Source organism: Mercurialis annua, linkage group LG6 (genome assembly GCF_937616625.2).
Source record: "Mercurialis annua linkage group LG6, ddMerAnnu1.2, whole genome shotgun sequence".
NCBI lineage: Eukaryota > Viridiplantae > Streptophyta > Magnoliopsida > Malpighiales > Euphorbiaceae > Mercurialis > Mercurialis annua.
Genome location: NC_065575.1, coordinates 29,071,842 through 29,092,409, shown reverse-complemented (window position 1 = coordinate 29,092,409; position 20,568 = coordinate 29,071,842). Strand labels below are relative to the sequence as shown.

The 20,568-nt window shown below is 34.6% G+C and overlaps 1 protein-coding gene across 1 annotated transcript; it reads right to left on the bottom strand.

The window, feature by feature from the left end:
* Positions 1–3,095: 3,095 nt before the first annotated feature.
* Positions 3,096–3,526, bottom strand: LOC126687718 (uncharacterized). The gene is made up of 2 exons (XM_050382272.1): positions 3,510–3,526; positions 3,096–3,465 (listed from the first exon to the last, which is right to left on the bottom strand). Exons 1-2 carry the CDS (start codon positions 3,524–3,526, stop codon positions 3,096–3,098), a joined length of 387 nt encoding a protein of 128 aa, XP_050238229.1.
* Between the last annotated feature and the right edge of the window lie 17,042 nt (positions 3,527–20,568).

Here is a 20,568-nt window from a genome sequence, read left to right as displayed (position 1 = left end):
TGGACCGAGTATGGTATGCCTGGTGTTGTTTCTTTGGCTGCCCCAGCTTTTGCCAATGTGTCTGCCTCCGTGTTCTCTTCTCTGGGTATTTGTTCCAATTCCCATTTTCCGCCTTCTTCGGTAATTTTGGTGAGTAGCTCTTTAACTCAGTCTACATATTTCTTCAATTCTGGATCTTTGACCTCAAATATTCCAGTACTTGGTTAACGACTAGTTGAAAGTCGCTCTGAATTTTGATGTATTCGGTTTTGACCACTGTCGCCATTCTTAATCCTCCGATCAGTGCCTCGTAATCGGCCGAGTTGTTGGTTGCTGGAAAATTTAGGTGGATTAAGCTTTGCATTTTGACCTTATGTGGCCCTCTTAATATCATGCCTACCCCTGCTCCTTCTGTGTTTGATGCTCCATCTACTTGTAATGTCCAGCTGATCACACCTTTGTCTATCTCGCTTGGTTGATCATGTGTCGTTGTCTCGGCTACAAAATCTGCTAAGACTTGAGCTTTCATTGCTGTTCTCGGTTCATATTTGATGTCAAACGATCCTATCAGAACTGACCAGTTGATTAATCGTCCCGAGGTCTCTGGTCTTCCCAGCGCTTTTCTCAAGGGTTGGTTTGTTCGGACTGTCACGGTTTGGGCTTGAAAGTACCTTTTGAGTTTTTCCACCGTTAAGACTAGCGCGAGTGCAAATTTTTCGATCTTGTTGTACCTGAGTTCGGGCCCTTTTAGCACCTTGCTTGTGTAGTATACCGGCTTTTGCTTGGATGCTTCTTCTTTCACCAGTACATATGCAACTGTTTCATTAGTAACACTCAGGTATAGGTATAGCACTTCTCCTGTTTCAGGTCGTCCGAGCAGTGGTGGTGAACTTAGGAATTTTTTGAGCTCTTCGAAAGACTGCTGACACTCTTCGGTCCATTTAAATTTGTTCACATTTCTTAATATTTTGAAGAATGGGAAACATCTTTTGGCCGAGTTAAATACGAATCGGCCGAGGGCAGTGATTCTACCATTGAGCTTTTGAACTTCTTTAGCTGACTTTGGCGCCTTCATGTCTAGGATTGCCTTTGTTTTTTCCGGGTTTACTTCGATGCCTTTTTGAGAGATGAGGTAATCGAGGAATTTCCCCGCCGGGACTCCGAATGCGCACTTGTCCGGGTTTAACTTGAGTTTGTACATTTTTAGCTTGATGAAAACTTCTTCCAGATCTTTCGTATGGTCTTCTACTTTTTTGGATTTTGACGATGATGTCGTCGACATAAACTTCCATGTTGCGACCGTTCTGGTCCTTGAACACGAAATTCATTAGCCGTTGATAGGTTGCCCTTGCGTTTTTTAATCCGAAAGGCATCTGTTTGTAGCAGTATGTGCCGCCATCGGTTACAAAGCTTGTTTTCACTTCATCTTCTTTATGCATTGGGATCTGGTGATATCCCTGGGCAGCATCTATGAACGAGTAGACTCCGTAGCCGCTGGTTGAGTTGACTAGTTGGTCAATGTTTGGCAAAGGGTAGCTGTCCTTGGGGCATGCTCGGTTCAGGTCGGTGAAGTGTATGCACAATCTCCATTTTCCATTCGGCTTTTTTATGAGCACGACGTTTGATAGCCACTCCGGGTAATAAACTCTTCCGTTGAAACCTGCTGCTAATAATTTGTCTACCTCGGCTTTGATGGCGATTTGTTTGTCTACTGCGAAAGCTCTTTTCTTCTGTTTGACTGGTTTATGCTTCGGGTTAACATTTAGTTTATGTGATATTATGGTCGGGTCTACCCCTTCTATCTCGCCCGATGTGTTGACAAATTCCACCTTGTTTCTGATTAGCATGTCGGTGATCTCCTGTTTTATTGATTTGGGCAGTGCGGCGCCTATTTGGACCGATCTCGGTGTTACTCCTGTCAGAATAATCTTTTCTAACTTTCCGTGAGGCTCGAGCTTGCCTTCATCCGAGTCTGGTATCTCCATTGTTTCAATAGCCAGGGTTTCTGATACTCCTCTCGTCGATACCAAGTAGCATTGTTTGGCTATGTCTTGCCTTCCTTTAACTGTCACCACTCCTTCAGTTGGTATTTTCATACACAAGTATTTGATGCATGTGGTAGCCCCAGTGTTGTATAACATTGGTCTACCGAGTATGACGTTGTAAGCAAGTGGCATGTCAACAACCATAAAAAGTGTTTTGAATTTCTTTGTGATACCGATCAAACCTCCTTTTGGTGAACCATTGTCTTTTCCTAACTCCACCGTTAGTTCCGCCACCCCTTCTGCTTGTACCGGTGTTCCTCCTAGACCGACAAGAGGAGTTTTAACAGGTTTGAGATTCAGAACCGAGCATCTTATACCGAGATATGCCTGCTTTGTGATGAGGTTGACTGAGCTTCCTTCGTCTATCAACTGTCTCATCACCCAGAAATTTTCTATTAACCACGAGATTACCAATGGGTCCTGGTGAGGAAAGTCTATTCCTTTGCCATCGGCTGGGCCGAAACTGACCTCGGGTATGGGTTTAGTTACTGATATGTTCATCACCATTTTTTGCCTCTTGCGCCTTCCTCGCTTGTATTCTGGGTCCGCCATCCCGCCTGCTATGGTGTTAATTAGCCCTTATACATTTTGTCTCTTCGGTGGTGGTGCCTCCTCTCTTTTTCCGCTATGGCTTCCTCGGTTGCTTTCCCCCGAGTTGTAGTTTTTTTTCTGTTCTACAAAGTCTTTTAAACGACCGACTTGCACCAATCGGTCAATTTCTTTCTTTAGACTTCCACACTCATCGGTGACATGGCCGTGGCCATCATGAAATTGGCAATATTTTTTCATGTCTCCCTCATACTGTAGCTTCGGTGGGTATCTTACTGGTTCATTATTGTTTTGGATCCACATTAGAATGTGTGATCTTGGTATGTTGAGTGGGATAAAAGCTTGGTCTTCTACCTTCACTAGTCGGTGTGGTTCCATTCGTGGTGGAACGGGTTGCTGCTGATTTCTCGGCCTGAACCAATCTTGTCTAACCATCTGACTGAAATTGGGCCTCGGTGCTTAAAATTGTGTAGTCGTCTGTGTAGCCTTTCGTCGTTGTTCTTCGTCCAAGTTGATATAATTCTAGGCTCGGTCCATGAGCTGGGAGTAGGTTTGCACCGGATTTGTTATTAGGTTATCTCGAAATGCCATCATTGTTGTGTTATCTTTCATTGCATCTATCATGGTGTCGTCATTCAAGTTTCCTACTTCGACCGCTTCGACATTGAATCTGCCGATATAACTTTGCAAACTTTCCCCTGGCTTTTGGTAGCAAAGTTTTAGATCACTGTACTTTTTCTTCCGCTGTATGCTCGGTGCGAAATGAGTTCGGAAAGCTCTTGCTAGCTCATCAAAACTTCGAATAGAGGCTTCTTTCAGGCTTTGATACCAGATTGCAGCTGGTCCATTCAGGGTTGTCGGGAAGAGTTTGCAGACGGCGGCTTCGGATAGGCTTTACACCATCACAACCACCTCGAAACAGCTTAAGTGTGTGACTGGGTCCCCTGTGCCATTGTAGTCGTCCAACTGTGGTGTTTTACAGTTCAGCGGGAAAGGCTCGTCTCGTATCTCGGCTGAGAGTGGGTTGCTGATGTTCAAAAAGCTTGTATTTCTCGGTTCTTTCCTTCTGAATTTTTCTATCTCCGTTCTTACCCTTTCAGTGATTTCTTGCTCTACATTCCTTTTTTCGGTGAATCGGCACTTCAGCTGTGCACGCTTTCTTCGATTTCTACTCGTTTTGGTACTTTTTTCTGCCCCTCTGGTGTTTTATGCCCGGTTTGTATCCCCTGCCCTTGTTTTAAGTTTTCCTCAGCTGGACCTTTCTCGCGGTTTGCTTCCTCAGGTGTTGTTTGGCCTTGTTAGAATTCATGTGGATGGGGTGGTGCGGCCGGTACGTATGGCGGGGTGGTGATATTCCCTTGAGATGTGGCGGCGGCGGTTGGTCGAGTATAGGCTTGCTGCACTTGCTGGAGGAAAGCTAATTGTCGAGCATGGACTCGATGTATTCTTGTATTTGTGCTGGCGTGAGGTTTTAAATTTCAGTTGTTGCGGTCGGTATGGGGGTGGGAGTTGTGCTTGGAGTGAATGTGAGATTGATAGGAGTTACGCCGGTCTTAGGGAAACATTTTTGGTAGTTTTTTGCATTGGTGTGAAGTACGAGGTTGGGGGAATGTTTCCCGGCAGTGGCATTCCCCATGGGTATTGAGTGGTGACTCCGGATGTAGTGCCTAAGTGGGTGCCTCCTCCTGACGTGGTGGCCGAGCAGAACGAGCTTTCACTTGTGGCCCGTCGTGGAGGCGCATTGAGCCCCTCACCGGTCCTATTATCGTGTGTACCATATTCTTTGGTGGCGGGATCATGTCCCTCTACTCTGCTCATCCTATCGCCCTCTAGTGAGATAGAAAGGGGGAAACTTTCTTACTTTTTTTCCCACAGACGGCGCCAGATGATAACTTGTGAAATGGCGGCGAAACTCTGATCCGGCCGAAGCTTCAAGACCGTACCTGAAACGCACATCACAACCGTAAGAAGGATGCCGGAAGGGGAGTCCGGCAAACCACTCCGACGGTCTAGTTAGTTGATGTTTAGTGAGAGAAAGAATAAGAAGTGAAAGTGAGTAATGAGTTGAGAGAAAAAAGAGAATTAACCTTCTTACCTACATTTTCTTAGCCTTTTATACTATGTCTTTTGTTCCTCTTTGTCTGGGCCGACAGACCTGTTTTCATTCTCTTGGTTTGTGCAGATATTTTCTGGAATGTCAGGGTACGTTCTGACAGGTTTTGTCGTTGTACTCAGTGAAAGGTGAACACGGGTGAGACCGAGATGGTATTTCCATGTATGTTGTTCGGTGAAACCGAGATAGTATTCCCATGTTTGTTGTTCGGTGAAAGCGAGATAGTATTCCCGTGTATGCTGCTCGTTGTGTGTTCTGTTCGGCTTGCCCGAGATGGTGATGCAATATATCATGCTCGGTTGGGACGAGATGTTGTTGTTTATGTATCTTGGTCGGCCGGTTGGGGTGGTTTTATGGTTTGCCTTACCTGGTTTATGTCCTATTCAGAGATTGTTCATCTATGTTGTTATCTGAAACCAATCCCAACGTTTCACCTTTTTAGCAATTCAAGCCAAACGTTTACAAATGTTAAAAAAACAAATCGAAATGTTTCACCTTTTTATCGATTTAATCTGAATGTTTACGAATTTTAAAAAACAAATCTAAATGTTCATATTTTTAGCGATTGGAGCCTAACATTTACATAAGTTACGAAAAAAACCAAACGTTTAAAACGTTACCAAACAAATCCAAACGTTTGGCCTTTTTAGCAATTTAAGCCAAATGTTTACAAACGTTACAAAACAAATCCAAACGTTTTACCTTTTTAGAGATTTGAGCCAAACGTTTACAAATTGCTAAAAAGGTGAAACGTTTGGATTTTTTTCGTAACGTTTTAAACGTTTGGTTTTGTTTCGTAATGTTTATAAACGTTTGGCTTCAATCGCCAAAAAGGTGAAATGTTTGGATTTGTTTTGTAACGTTTGTAAACGTTTAACTTAAATCGTTAAAAAAGTGAAACGTTTGGATTTGTTTCGTAACGTTTTAAATGTTTGATTTTGTTTTCGTAACGTTTGTAAAGGTTTGGCTTAAGTCGCTAAAAAGGTGAAACGTTTGGATTTGTTTCGTAACGTTTTAAACGTTTAGATTTTTTTGTAACATTTGTAAACGTTTAACTTAAATCGCTAAAAAGGTGAATTATTTGGTTTTGTTTCGTAACATTTGTAAGCATTTGACTTCAATCGTTAAAAAGGGGAAACGTTTGGATTTGTTTCGTAACGTTTTAAACGTTTGGATTTTTTGTAACGTTTAACTTAAATCGCTAAAAAGGTGAATTATTTGGTTTTGTTTCGTAACGTTTGTAAACGTTTGGCTTCAATCGTTAAAAAGGAGAAACGTTTGAATTTTTTTCATAACGTTTGTAAACGTTAGACTTAAATCGTTAAAAAGGTGAAACGTTTGGATTTGGTTTGTAACGTTTGTAAACATTTGGTTTAAATTGATAAAAAGGTGAAACATTTGGATTCGTTTCTTAATGTTTGTTAACGTTTGTCTTAAATTGCTAAAAAGATGAAACGTTTGAATTTGTTTTGTAACATTTGCAAATTTTTGGCTTAAGTCGCTAAAAAGGTGAAACGTTTGGATTTGTTTCGTAACGCTTGTAAACTTTTGGCTTCAATTGCTAATTAGGTTAAACGTTTGGTTTTGTTTCATAACTTTTACAAACGTTTGGCTTAAATCGCTAAAACGTTGAAACGTTTGGATTTGTTTTGAAACTTTTGTAGACGTCTGGATTAAATCGCTAAAAGTGTGAAACGTTTGGTTTTGTTTCGTAAGATTTGTAAATGTTTGGCTTAAATCGCTAAAAAGTGAAATGTTTGGATTTGTTTTATAATGTTTGTAAATTTTTGGCTTAAACTGCTAAAAAGGGGAAACGTTTGGATTTGTTTTGTAACGTTTGTAAACGTTTGGCTTAAATCGCTAAAAAAGTGAAACGTTTGGATTTGTTGCGTAACGTTTTAAAAGTTTGGATTTGTTTTGTAACGTTTGTAAATGTTTGGCTTCAATCGATAAAAAAGGTGAAACGTTTACAAACGTTTGGATTTGTTTTGTAACGTTTGTAAACGTTTGGTTTCAATCGCTAAAAAGGTGAAACGTTTGGATTAAATTGCAAAAAAGGTGAAATGTTTGGATTTGTTTCGTAACGTTTTAAAACTTTTGGCTTCAATCTCTAAAAAGGGGAAACGTTTGGATTTGTTTTGTAACATTTGTAAACGTTTGGCTTAAATAAATAAAAAGGTGATACGTTTGGATTTGTTTTGAAACGTTTGTAAACGTTTGGCTTAAATCGCTAAAAAGGTGAAGCGTTTGGTTTTGTTTCATAACGTTTGTAAACGTTTGGCTTCAATCGCTAAAAAGATGAAACGTTTGAATTTGTTTCGTAACGTTTGGCTTAAATCTCTAAAAAAAGGAAACATTTGGATTTGTTTTGTAACGTTTGTAAACGTTTGGTTTAAATTGCTAAAAAGGTGAACGTTTGGATTTGTTTCGTAATGTTTGTTAACGTTTGGCTTAAATTGCTAAAAAGGTGAAACGTTTGGTTTTGGTTCGTAATGATTGTAAACGTTTGGCTTAAATCGATAAAAAGGTGAAACGTTTTGGATTTGTTTTGTAACGTTTGTAGACGTTTGTATTAAATCGCTAAAAATTGAAAATGCTTGGTTTTTTTTCGTAACGTTACTAAACGTTTGGCTTAAATTGCTAAAAGAGGGAAACGTTTGGATTTGCTTTGTAACGTTTGTAAACGTTTGGCTTAAACTGCTAAAAAGGTGAAACGTTTGGATTTGTTTTGTAAAGTTTGTAAATGTTTGGCTTAAATCGCTAAAACAGTGAAACGTTTGGATTTGTTTCGTATCGTTTTAAATGTTTGGATTTGTTTTGTAACATTTGTAAATGTTTGGCTTCAATCGCTAAAAAAGGTGAAACGTTTACAAACGTTTGGATTTGTTTTGTAACGTTTGTAAATGTTTGGCTTCAATCGCTAAAAAAGGTGAAACGTTTACAAACGTTTGGATTTGTTTTGTACCGTTTGTAAACATTTAGCTTTAATCGCTAAAGAGGTGAAACGTTTGGATTAAATTGCTAAAAAGATGAAACGTTCGGATTTGTTTCGTAACATTTGGCTTAAGTTGCTAAAAAGGTGAAACATTTGAATTTGTTTTGTAACGTTTGTAAACGTTTGGCTTAAATCGCTAAAAAGGGGAAACGTTTGGATTTGTTTCGTAATGTTTGTTAACGTTTGGCTTAAATTGCTAAAAAGGTGAAACGTTTGGTTTTGGTTCGTAATGATTGTAAACGTTTGGCTTAAATCGATAAAAAGGTGAAACGTTTTGGATTTGTTTTGTAACGTTTGTAGACGTTTGTATTAAATCGCTAAAAATTGAAAATGCTTGGTTTTGTTTCGTAACGTTACTAAACGTTTGGCTTAAATCGCTAAAAGAGGGAAACATTTGGATTTGCTTTGTAACGTTTGTAAACGTTTGGCTTAAACTGCTAAAAAGGTGAAACGTTTGGATTTGTTTTGTAAAGTTTGTAAATGTTTGGCTTAAATCGCTAAAACAGTGAAACGTTTGGATTTGTTTCGTATCGTTTTAAATGTTTGGATTTGTTTTGTAACATTTGTAAATGTTTGGCTTCAATCGCTAAAAAAGGTGAAACGTTTACAAACGTTTGGATTTGTTTTGTAACGTTTGTAAATGTTTGGCTTCAATCGCTAAAAAAGGTGAAACGTTTACAAACGTTTGGATTTGTTTTGTACCGTTTGTAAACATTTAGCTTTAATCGCTAAAGAGGTGAAACGTTTGGATTAAATTGCTAAAAAGATGAAACGTTCGGATTTGTTTCGTAACATTTGGCTTAAGTTGCTAAAAAGGTGAAACATTTGAATTTGTTTTGTAACGTTTGTAAACGTTTGGCTTAAATCGCTAAAAAGGGGAAACGTTTGGATTTGTTTCGTAATGTTTGTTAACGTTTGGCTTAAATTGCTAAAAAGGTGAAACGTTTGGTTTTGGTTCGTAATGATTGTAAACGTTTGGCTTAAATCGATAAAAAGGTGAAACGTTTTGGATTTGTTTTGTAACGTTTGTAGACGTTTGTATTAAATCGCTAAAAATTGAAAATGCTTGGTTTTGTTTCGTAACGTTACTAAACGTTTGGCTTAAATCGCTAAAAGAGGGAAACATTTGGATTTGCTTTGTAACGTTTGTAAACGTTTGGCTTAAACTGCTAAAAAGGTGAAACGTTTGGATTTGTTTTGTAAAGTTTGTAAATGTTTGGCTTAAATCGCTAAAACAGTGAAACGTTTGGATTTGTTTCGTATCGTTTTAAATGTTTGGATTTGTTTTGTAACATTTGTAAATGTTTGGCTTCAATCGCTAAAAAAGGTGAAACGTTTACAAACGTTTGGATTTGTTTTGTAACGTTTGTAAATGTTTGGCTTCAATCGCTAAAAAAGGTGAAACGTTTACAAACGTTTGGATTTGTTTTGTACCGTTTGTAAACATTTAGCTTTAATCGCTAAAGAGGTGAAACGTTTGGATTAAATTGCTAAAAAGATGAAACGTTCGGATTTGTTTCGTAACATTTGGCTTAAGTTGCTAAAAAGGTGAAACATTTGAATTTGTTTTGTAACGTTTGTAAACGTTTGGCTTAAATCGCTAAAAAGGGGAAACGTTTGGATTTGTTTCCTAACATTTGTTAAGGTTTTGCTTAAATAGCTAAAAAGTTGAAACGTTTAGATTTGTTTTGTAACGTTTGTAAACGCTTGGCTTATATTGCCAAAAAGGTGAAACGTTTGGATTTGTTTCGAAACGTTATAAACATTTGGATTTTTTTGTAACGTTTGTAAACGATTGGCTTAAATCGCTAAAAAGGTTAAAAGTTTGGTTTTTTTCGTAACATTTGTAAACGTTTGGATTTGTTGTGTAACATTTGTAAACGTTTGGCTTAAATCGCTAAAAAGGTGAAACATTTGGCTTTTTTTTGTAACATTTGTAAACATTTGGCTTCAATCACTAAAAAGGTGAAACATTTGGATTTGTTTCACCTTTTTAGCAATTTAAGCCAAACATTAAAAAACGTTTGGTTTTGTTTCGTAACGTTTGTAAAGGTTTGGTTTTATTTTGTAACGTTTGTAAACGTTTGGCATAAATCAACGTTTGGTTTTGTTTCGTAACGTTTGTAAACATTTGGCTTAAATTGCTAAAAAGGTGAAACGTTTGTATTTGATTCGTAACGTTTGTAAATGTTTTGCTTATATTACTAAAACCGTAAAACGTTTCAATTTGTTTCGTAACATATTAAACGTTTGGTTTTGTTTTCTAAAAGAGTGAAACGTTTAGATTTGTTTCGTAAATATGAAACGTTTGGCTTAAATCGCTAAAAAAGTGAAATGTTTGGATTTGTTTTGTAACGTTTGTAAACGTTTGGCTTAAACAGCTAAAAAGGTGAAACATTGGATTTGTTTTGTAACGTTTGGCTTAAAAGGGAAACGTTTGGATTAGTTTCATAAACTTTTAAACGTTTGGATTTGTTATGTAACGTTTGTAAACGTTTGGATTTGTCTCGTAAAGTTTTAAAACCTTTGGCTTCAATCTCTAAAAAAGGGAAACGTTTGGATTTTTTTTGTAACGTTTGTAAACGTTTGGCTTAAATCACTAAAAAGGTGAAACGTTTGGATTTGTTTTGCAACGTTTGTAAACATTTGGCTTAAATCGCTAAAAAGGTGAAACATTTGGTTTTGCTTCGTAACATTTGACTTCAATCGCTAAAATGGCGAAACGTTTGAATTTGTTTCGTAACTTTTATAAACGTTTGGCTTAAATTGCTAAAAAGGTGAAACGTTTCGATTTGTTTTGTAAAGTTTGTTAATGTTTTTCTTAAATTGCTAAAAAAATGAAATGTTTGGATTTGTTTTGTAATATTTGTAAACGTTTGGCTTATATTTTGGATTTGTTCTGTAAAATTTATAAATATTTAGCTTAAATCGCTAAAAAAGTGAAACGTTTGGATTTTTTTATAACGTTTTAAAAGATTGGATTTGTTTTGTAACGTTTGTAAATGTTTGGTTTAAATCGCTAAAAAAGGTGAAACGTTTACAAACGTTTGAACTTATTTTGCAACGTTTTTAAACGTTTGGCTTTAATCACTTAAAAGGTGAAACGTTTGGAGTAAATTGCTTAAAAGGTGAAATGTTTGGATTTGTTTGGTAACGTTTGTAAACGTTTGGCTTCAATCACTAAAAAGGGGAAACGTTTGGATTTGTTTATAACGTTTGGAAACGTTTGGACTAAATTGCTAAAAAGGTGAAACGTTTGGAATAAATTGCTAAAAAGGTGAAACTTTCGGATTTGTTGGATAACATTTGGCTTAAATCGCTAAAAAGGTGAAACATTTGGATAAATCACTAAAAAGGTGAAACGTTTGGCTTAAATTGCTAAAAAGGTGAAACGTTTGGAATTATTTTGCATTGTTTGTAAACATTTGGCTTTAATTGCTAAAAAGGGGAAACGTTTGGTTTTGTTTCGTAACGTTTGTAAACGTTTGGCTTAAATAGCTAAAAAGCTGAAACGTTTGGATTTGTTTCGTAACGTCTGTAAACGTTTGGATTTGTTTTGTAACGTTTGTACACTTTTGGCTTAATTCGCTAAAAAGGTGAAACGTTTGGATTTGTCTCGTAACGTTTTAAATGCTTGTATTTGTTTTGTAACGTTTGCAAACATTTGGCTTAAATCGCTAAAAAAGCATTTGGATTTGTTTTGTAACGTTTGTAAACGTTTGGCTTAAATCACTAAAAAGGTGAAACGTTTGGCTTAAATTGCTAAAAAGGCGAAACGTTTGGATTTGTTTCGAAACGTTTTACACGTTTAGTTTTGTTTCATAATGTTTGTAAATGTTTGGCTTCAATCGCTAAAAAGGTGAAACATTTGGATTTGTTTCGTAACGTTTGTAAACGCTTGGCTTAAATCGTTAAAAAGGCGAAACGTTTGGATTTGTTTTGTATTGTTTGTAAACATTTGGCTTTAATTGCTAAAAAGGTGAAACGTTTGGATTTTTTTCAAAAGGTTTGTAAACGTTTGGCTTAAATTGCTAAAAAGGTGAAACGTTTGGATTTGTTTCATAAAGTTTATGAACGTTTGGCTTCAATCGGTGAAAAGGTGAAATGTTTGGATTTGTTTCGTAACGTTTGTAAACGTTTGACTTAAATTGCTAAAAAGGTGAAACGTTTAGATTTGTTCTGCAACGTTTGTAAACGTTTGGCTTAAATTGCTAAAAAGGTGAAACGTTTGGTTTTGTTTTGTAGCGTTTGTAAATGTTTGGCTTAAATAGCTAAAAAGGTGAAACGTTTGGATTTGTTTCGTAACGTTTGTAAACGTTTGGATTTGTTTTGTAACGTTTGTACACGTTTGGCTTAATTTGCTAAAAAGGTGAAACGTTTGGATTTGTTTCGTAACGTTTTAAACGCTTGGATTTGTTTTGTAACGTTTGCAAACATTTGGCTTAAATCGCTAAAAAAACGTTTGGATTTGTTTCGAAACGTTTTAAACATTTAGTTTTGTTTCATAACGTTTGTAAATGTTTGGCTTCAATCGCTAAAAAGGTGAAACATTTGGATTCGTTTCGTAACGTTTGTAAACGCTTGGCTTAAATCGTCAAAAAGGTGAAACGTTTGGATTTGTTTTGTATTGTTTGTAAACATTTGGCTTAAATTGCTAAAAAGGTGAAACATTTGGATTTTTTTCATAATGTTTGTAAACGTTTGGCTTAAATTGCTAAAAAGGTGAAACGTTTGGATTTGTTTCGTAACGTTTGGCTTCAATCGGTGAAAAGGTGAAACGTTTGGATTTATTTCGTGACGTTTGTAAACGTTTGGTTTTGTTATGTATAACAGTTGTAAATGTTTGGCTTAAACCGCTAAAAAGGTGAAACGTTTGGATTTGTTTCGTAACGCTTTAAACGCTATGGATTTGTATTGTAACGTATGTAAACATTTAGCTAAAATCGCTAAAAAGGTGAAACGTTTGGATTTGTTTTGTAACGTTTGTAAACATTTGGCTTAAATTGCTTTAAAGGTGAAACATTTGGATTTGTTTCGTAAGGTTTTAAACGCTTGGATTTGTTTCGTACCTTTTTTATCGCTTGGCTTCAATTGCTAAAAAGGTGAAACGTTTGGATTTGTGTTGTAACGTTTTTAAATGTTTGGCTTAAACCGCTAAAAAGGTGAAACGTTTGGATTTGTTTCGTAACACTTTAAAGGCTATGGATTTGTATTGTAACGTATGTAAACATTTGGCTGAAATCGCTAAAAAGGTGAAACGTTTGGATTTGTTTTGTAACGTTTGTAAACGTTTGGCTTAAATTACTTTAAAGGTGAAACATTTGGATTTGTTTCGTAAGGTTTTAAACGCTTGGATTTGTTTCGTACCTTTTTTAACGCTTGGCTTCAATCGCTAAAAAGGTGAAACGTTTGAATTTGTGTTGTAACGTTTTTAAATGTTTGGCTTCAATCAGTGAAAAGGTGAAACGTTTGGATTTATTTCGTGACGTTTGTAAACGTTTTGTTTTTGTTATGTATAACGTTTGTAAACGTTTGGCTTAAATCGCTAAAAAGGTGAAACGTTTGGATTTGTTTCGTAAGGTTTTAAACGTTTGGATTTGTATTATAACGTTTGTGAACGTTTGGCTTAAACTGCTAAAAAGGTGAAACGTTTGGATTAAATTGCTAAAAAGGTAAAATTTTCGGATTTGTTTCGTAATGTTTGTAAATGTTTGGATTAAATCTCTATGAAGGTGAAACATTCGGATTTGTTTTGTAACGTTTGTAAACGTTTTGCTTAAATCGTTAAAAAGGTGAAACGTTTGGATTTGTTTCGTAACGTTTGTTAACGTTTGGCTTAAATTGCTAAAAAGGTGAAATGTTTGGATTTGTTTTGTAACGTTTTTAAATATTTGGCTTAAATCTCTAAAGGTTGAAATGTTTGGATTTTGTTTGTAACGTTTGTAATCATTTGGCTTTGGGAAACGTTTGGTTTTGTTTCGTAACATTTGTAATTGTTTGGCTTAAATCGCTAAGTAGGTGAAACGTTTGGATTTCTTTTGTAACATTTTAAACGTTTGGATTTGTTTTGAAACGTTTGGCTTAAATCGCTAAAAAGTTGAAATGTTTGGATTTATTTTGTAACGTTTGTTAACAATTGGCTTAAATTGCTAAAAAGGTGAAATGTTTGGATTTGTATCGTAACTTTTGTAAATGTTTGACTTCAATTGCTAAAAAGGTGAAAGTTTTGGATTTGTTTCGTAACGTTTGTAAATGTTTGACTTAAATTGCTAAAAAGGTGAAACGTTTAGATTTGTTCCGCAACGTTTGTAAACGTTTGGCTTAAATTGCTAAAAAGGTGAAACGTTTGGTTTTGTTTCGTAACGTTTGTAAACGTTTGGCTTAAATAGCAAAAAAGGTGAAACGTTTGGATTTGTTTTGTAACGTTTGTAAATATTTGGATTTGTTTTGTAACGTTTGTACACGTTTGGCTTAATTCACTAATAAGTAAAACGTTTGGATTTGTTTCGTAACGTTTTAAACACTTGAATTTGTTTTGTAACGTTTGTAAACATTTGGCTTAAATCGCTAAAAAAGCGTTTGGATTTGTTTTGTAACGTATGTAAACGTTTGGCTTAAATCGCTAAAAAAGTGAAACGTTTGGCTTAAATTGCTAAAAAGGTGAAACGTTTGGATTTGTTTCGAAACGTTTTACACGTTTAGTTTTGTTTCATAACGTTTGTAAATGTTTGGTTTCAATCGCTAAAAAGGTGAAACATTTGGATTTGTTTCGTAACGGTTGTAAACGCTTGGCATAAATCGTTAAAAAGGTGAAACGTTTGGATTTGTTTTGTATTGTTTGTAAATATTTGGCTTAAATTGCTAAAAAGGTGAAACGTTTGGATTTTTTTCATTATGTTTGTAAACGTTTGGCTTAAATTGCTAAAAAGGTGAAATGTTTGGATTTGTTTCGTAATGTTTGGCTTCAATCGGTGAAAAGGTGAAACGTTTGGATTTATTTCGTGACGTTTGTAAACGTTTGGTTTTGTTATGTATAACATCTGTAAATGTTTGGCTTAAATCGCTAAAAAGGAAAAACGTTTGGATTTGTTTCATAACGTTTTAAACGCTATGGATTTGTATTGTAACGTATGTAAACATTTGGCTGAAATCGCTAAAAAGGTGAAACGTTTGGATTTGTTTTGTAACGTTTGTAAACGTTTGGCTTAAATTGCTTTAAAGGTGAAATGTTTGGATTTGTTTCGTAAGGTTTTAAACGCTTGGATTTGTTTCGTACCTTTTTTAACGCTTGGCTTCAATCGCTAAAAAGGTGAAACGTTTGGATTTGTGTTGTAACGTTTTTAAATGTTTGGCTTAAATTGCTAAAAAGGTGAAACGTTTGGATTTGTTTCGAAACTTTTTAAATGTTTGGTTTTGTTTCGTAACGTTTGTAAACGTTTGGCTTAAATTGCTAAAAAGGGGAAACGTTTGGATTTGTTTCGTAACATTTTAAACGTTTGGATTTGTTTTATAACGTTTGTGAACGTTTGGCTTAAACTGCTAAAAAGTGAAACGTTTGGATTAAATTGCTAAAAAGGTAAAACGTTCGGATTTGTTTCGTAATGTTTGTAAACGTTTGGATTAAATCGCTAAAAAGGTGAAACATTCTGATTTGTTTTGTAACGTTTCTAAACGTTTGGCTTAAATCGTTAAAAAGTTGAAACGTTTGGATTTGTTTCGTAACGTTTGTTAACGTTTGGCTTAAATTGCTAAAAAGGTGAAACGTTTGGATTTGTTTTTTAACGTTTGTAAACATTTGGCTTAAATCGCTAAAGGGTGAAATGTTTGGATTTTGTTTGTAATGTTTGTAATCGTTTGGCTTTGGGAAACGTTTGGTTTTGTTTCGTAACATTTGTAAATGTTTGGCTTAAATCGCTAAGTAGGTGAAACGTTTGCATTTCTTTTGTAACATTTTAAACGTTTGGATTTGTTTTGAAACGTTTGGCTTAAATCGCTAAAAAGTTGAAATGTTTTGATTTGTTTTGTAACGTTTGTTAACGATTGGCTTAAATTGCTAGAAAGGTGAAATGTTTGGATTTGTTTCGTAACTTTTATAAATGTTTGACTTAAATTGCTAAAAAGATGAAAGTTTTGGATTTGTTTCGTAACGTTTGTAAACGTTTGACTTAAATTGCTAAAAAGGGGAAACGTTTAGATTTGTTCCGCAACGTTTGTAAACGTTTGGCTTAAATTGCTAAAAAGGCGAAACGTTTGGTTTTGTTTTGTAACGTTTGCAAACGTTTGGCTTAAATAGCAAAAAAGGTAAAACGTTTGGATTTGTTTCGTAACGTTTGCAAACATTTGGATTTGTTTTGTAACGTTTGTACACGTTTGGCTTAATTCGCTAAAAAGGTGAAACGTTTGGATTTGTTTCGTAAAGTTTTAAACACTTGAATTTGTTTTGTAACGTTTGCAAATATTTGGCTTAAATTGCTAAAAAAGCGTTTGGATTTGTTTTGTAACGTTTGTAAACGTTTGGCTTAAATTGCTAAAAAGGTGAAATGTTTGGATTTGTTTCGAAACGTTTTACACGTTTAGTTTTGTTTCATAACGTTTGTAAATATTTGGCTTCAATCGCTAAAAAGGTGAAACATTTGGATTTGTTTCGTAACGTTTGTAAACGCTTGGCTTAAATCGTTAAAAAGGTGAAACGTTTGGATTTGTTTTGTATTGTTTGTAAACATTTGGCTTAAATTTCTAAAAAGGTGAAACGTTTGGATTTTTTTCATAATGTTTGTAAACGTTTGGCTTAAATTGCTAAAAAGGTGAAACGTTTGCATTTGTTTCGTAACGTTTGTGAACGTTTGGCTTTAATCGGTGAAAAGGTGAAACGTTTGGATTTATTTCGTGACGTTTGTAAACGTTTGGTTTTGTCATGTATAACATTTGTAAACGTTTGGCTTGAATCGCTAAAAAGGTGAAACGTTTGGATTTGTTTCGTAACGTTTTAAACGATTGGATTTGTATTGTAACGTTTGTAAAGATTTGGCTGAAATCTCTAAAAAAGTGAAACGTTTGGATTTGTTTTCTAACGTTTGTAAACGTTTGTCTTAAATTGCTTTAAAGGTAAAACGTTTGGATTTGTTTCGTAAGGTTTTAAACGCTTGGATTTGTTTCGTATCTTTTTTAACGCTTGGCTTCAATTGCAAAAAAGGTGAAATGTTTGGATTTCTTTTGTAACGTTTGTAAACGTTTGGCTTAAATCGCTAGAAAGGTGAAACGTTTGGATTTGTTTCGAAACTTTTTAAATGTTTGGTTTAGTTTCGTAACGTTTATAAACGTTTGGCTTAAATTTCTAAAAAGGTGAAACGTTTGGATTTGCTTCGTAACGTATGTGAACGTTTGGCTTCAATCGGTGAAAAGGTGAAATGTTTGGATTTATTTCGTGACGTTTGTAAACGTTTTGGTTTTGTTATGTATAATGTTTGTAGACGTTTGGCTTAAATCGCTAAAAAGGTGAAACGTTTGGATTTGTTTCGTAACGTTTTAAACGCTTGAATTTGTATTGTAACCTATGTAAACATTTGGCTGAAATCGCTAAAAAAGCGAAACGTTTGGATTTGTTTTGTAATGTTTGTAAACGTTTGGCTTAAATTGCTTTAAAGCTGAAACGTTTGGATTTGTTTCGTAAGGTTTTAAATGCTTGGATTTATTTCGTAACTTTTTTAACGGTTGGCTTCAATCGCTAAAAAGGTGAAATGTTTGGATTTGTTTTGTAACGTTTGTAAATGTTTGGCTTAAGTCGCTAAAAAGGTGAAACGTTTGGATTTATTTCGAAACTTTTTAAATGTTTGGTTTTGTTTCGTAACGTTTATAAACGTTTGGCTTAAATTTCTAAAAAGATGAAACGTTTGGATTTGTTTCATAACGTTTTAAACGTTTGGATTTGTTTTATAACGTTTGTAAACGTTTGGCTTGAACTGCTAGAAAGGTGAAACGTTTGGATTAAATTGCTAAAAAGGTAAAATGTTCGGATTTGTTTCGTAACGTTTGTAAACGTTTGGCTTAAATCGCTAAAAAGGTGAAACATTTGGATTTGTTTTGTAACGTTTGTAAACGTTTGGCTTAAATCGTTAAAAAGGTGAAACGTTTGGATTTGTTTTGTAACGTTTGTAAACGTTTGGCTTAAATTGATAAAAAGGTGAAACGTTTGGATTTGTTTTGTAACGTTTGTAAACATTTGGCTTAAATCGCTAAAAGGTGAAATGTTTGGATTTTTTTTGCAACGTTTGTAAACATTTGGCTTAAATCGCTAAAATGGTAAATGTTTGGATTTTGTTTGTAACGTTTGTAATCGTTTGGCTTTGGGAAACGTTTTGTTTTATTTCGTAACATTTGTAAATGTTTGGCTTAAATCGCTAAGTAGGTGAAACGTTTGGATTTCTTTTGTAACATTTTAAACGTTTGGATTTGTTTGGAAACGTTTGGCTTAAATTGCTAAAAAGGTGAAATGTTTGGATTTGTTTTGTAACGTTTGTAAATGTTTGGCTTAAGTCACTAAAAAGGTGAAACGTTTGGATTTGTTTCGAAACTTTTTAAATGTTTGGTTTTGTTTCGTAACGTTTATAAACGTTTGGCTTAAATTGCTAAAAAGGTGAAACGTTTGGATTTGTTTTGTAACGTTTTTAAATATTTGGCTTAAATCTCTAAAGGTTGAAATGTTTGGATTTTGTTTGTAACGTTTGTAATCATTTGGCTTTGGGAAACGTTTGGTTTTGTTTCGTAACATTTGTAATTGTTTGGCTTAAATCGCTAAGTAGGTGAAACGTTTGGATTTCTTTTGTAACATTTTAAACGTTTGGATTTGTTTTGAAACGTTTGGCTTAAATCGCTAAAAAGTTGAAATGTTTGGATTTATTTTGTAACGTTTGTTAACAATTGGCTTAAATTGCTAAAAAGGTGAAATGTTTGGATTTGTATCGTAACTTTTGTAAATGTTTGACTTCAATTGCTAAAAAGATGAAAGTTTTGGATTTGTTTCGTAACGTTTGTAAATGTTTGACTTAAATTGCTAAAAAGGTGAAACGTTTAGATTTGTTCCGCAACGTTTGTAAACGTTTGGCTTAAATTGCTAAAAAGGTGAAACGTTTGGTTTTGTTTCGTAACGTTTGTAAACGTTTGGCTTAAATAGCAGAAAAGGTGAAACGTTTGGATTTGTTTCGTAACGTTTGTAAATATTTGGATTTGTTTTGTAACGTTTGTACACGTTTGGCTTAATTCACTAATAAGTAAAACGTTTGGATTTGTTTCGTAACGTTTTAAACACTTGAATTTGTTTTGTAACGTTTGCAAACATTTGGCTTAAATCGCAAAAAAAGCGTTTGGATTTGTTTTGTAACGTATGTAAACGTTTGGCTTAAATCGCTAAAAAAGTGAAACGTTTGGCTTAAATTGCTAAAAAGGTGAAACGTTTGGATTTGTTTCGAAACGTTTTACACGTTTAGTTTTGTTTCATAACGTTTGTAAATGTTTGGCTTCAATCGCTAAAAAGGTGAAACATTTGGATTTATTTTGTAGCGTTTGTAAACGCTTGGCTTAAATCGTTAAAAAGGTGAAACGTTTGGATTTGTTTTGTATTGTTTGTAAACGTTTGGCTTAAATTGCTAAAAAGGTGAAACGTTTGGATTTTTTTCATAATATTTGTAAATGTTTGGCTTAAATTGCTAAAAAGGTGAAACGTTTGGATTTGTTTTGTAACGTTTGGCTTCAATCGGTGAAAAGGTGAAACATTTGGATTTATTTTGTGACGTTTGTAAACGTTTGGTTTTGTTATGTATAACATTTGTAAATGTTTGGCTTAAATCGCTAAAAAGGTGAAACGTTTGGATTTGTTTCGTAACGTTTTAAACGCTATGGATTTGTATTGTAACGTATGTAAACATTTGGCTGAAATCGCTAAAAAAGTGAAACGTTTGGATTTATTTTGTAACGTTTGTAAACGTTTGGCTTAAATTTCTTTAAAGGTGAAAAGTTTGGATTTGTTTCGTAAGGTTTTAAACGCTTGGATTTGTTTCGTACCTTTTTTAACGCTTGGCTTCAATCGCTAAAAAGGTGAAACGTTTGGATTTGTGTTGTAACGTTTTTAAATGTTTGGCTTAAATTGCTAAAAAGGTGAAACTTTTGGATTTGTTTCGAAACTTTATAAATGTTTGGTTTTGTTTCGTAACGTTTATAAACGTTTGGCTTCAATTGCTAAAAAGGTGAAACATTTGGATTTGTTTCGTAACGTTTTAAACTTTTGGATTTGTTTTATAACGTTTGTGAACGTTTGGCTTAAACTGCTAAAAAGGTGAAACGTTTGGATTAAATTGCTAAAAAGGTAAAACGTTCGGATTTGTTTCGTATTTTTGTAAACGTTTGGATTAAATCGCTAAAAAGGTGAAACATTCGGATTTGTTTTGTAACGTTTGTAAACGTTTGGCTTAAATCGTTAAAAAGGTGAAACGTTTGGATTTGTTTCGTAACGTTTGGCTTAAATTGCTAAAAAGGTGAAATGTTTGGATTTGTTTTCTAACGTTTGTAAACATTTGGCTTAAATCGCTAAAGGGTGAAATGTTTGGATTTTGTTTGTAACATTTGTAATCGTTTGGCATTGGGAAACGTTTGGTTTTGTTTCGTAACATTTGTAAATGTTTGGCTTAAATGGCTAAGTTGGTGAAACGTTTGGATTTCTTTTGTAACATATTAAACGTTTGGATTTGTTTTGAAACGTTTGGCTTAAATCGCCAAAAAGTTGAAATGTTTGGATTTGTTTTGTAACGTTTGTTAACGATTGGCTTAAATTGCTAAAAAGGTGAAATGTTTCGATTTGTTTCGTAACTTTTGTAAATGTTTGACTTAAATTGCTA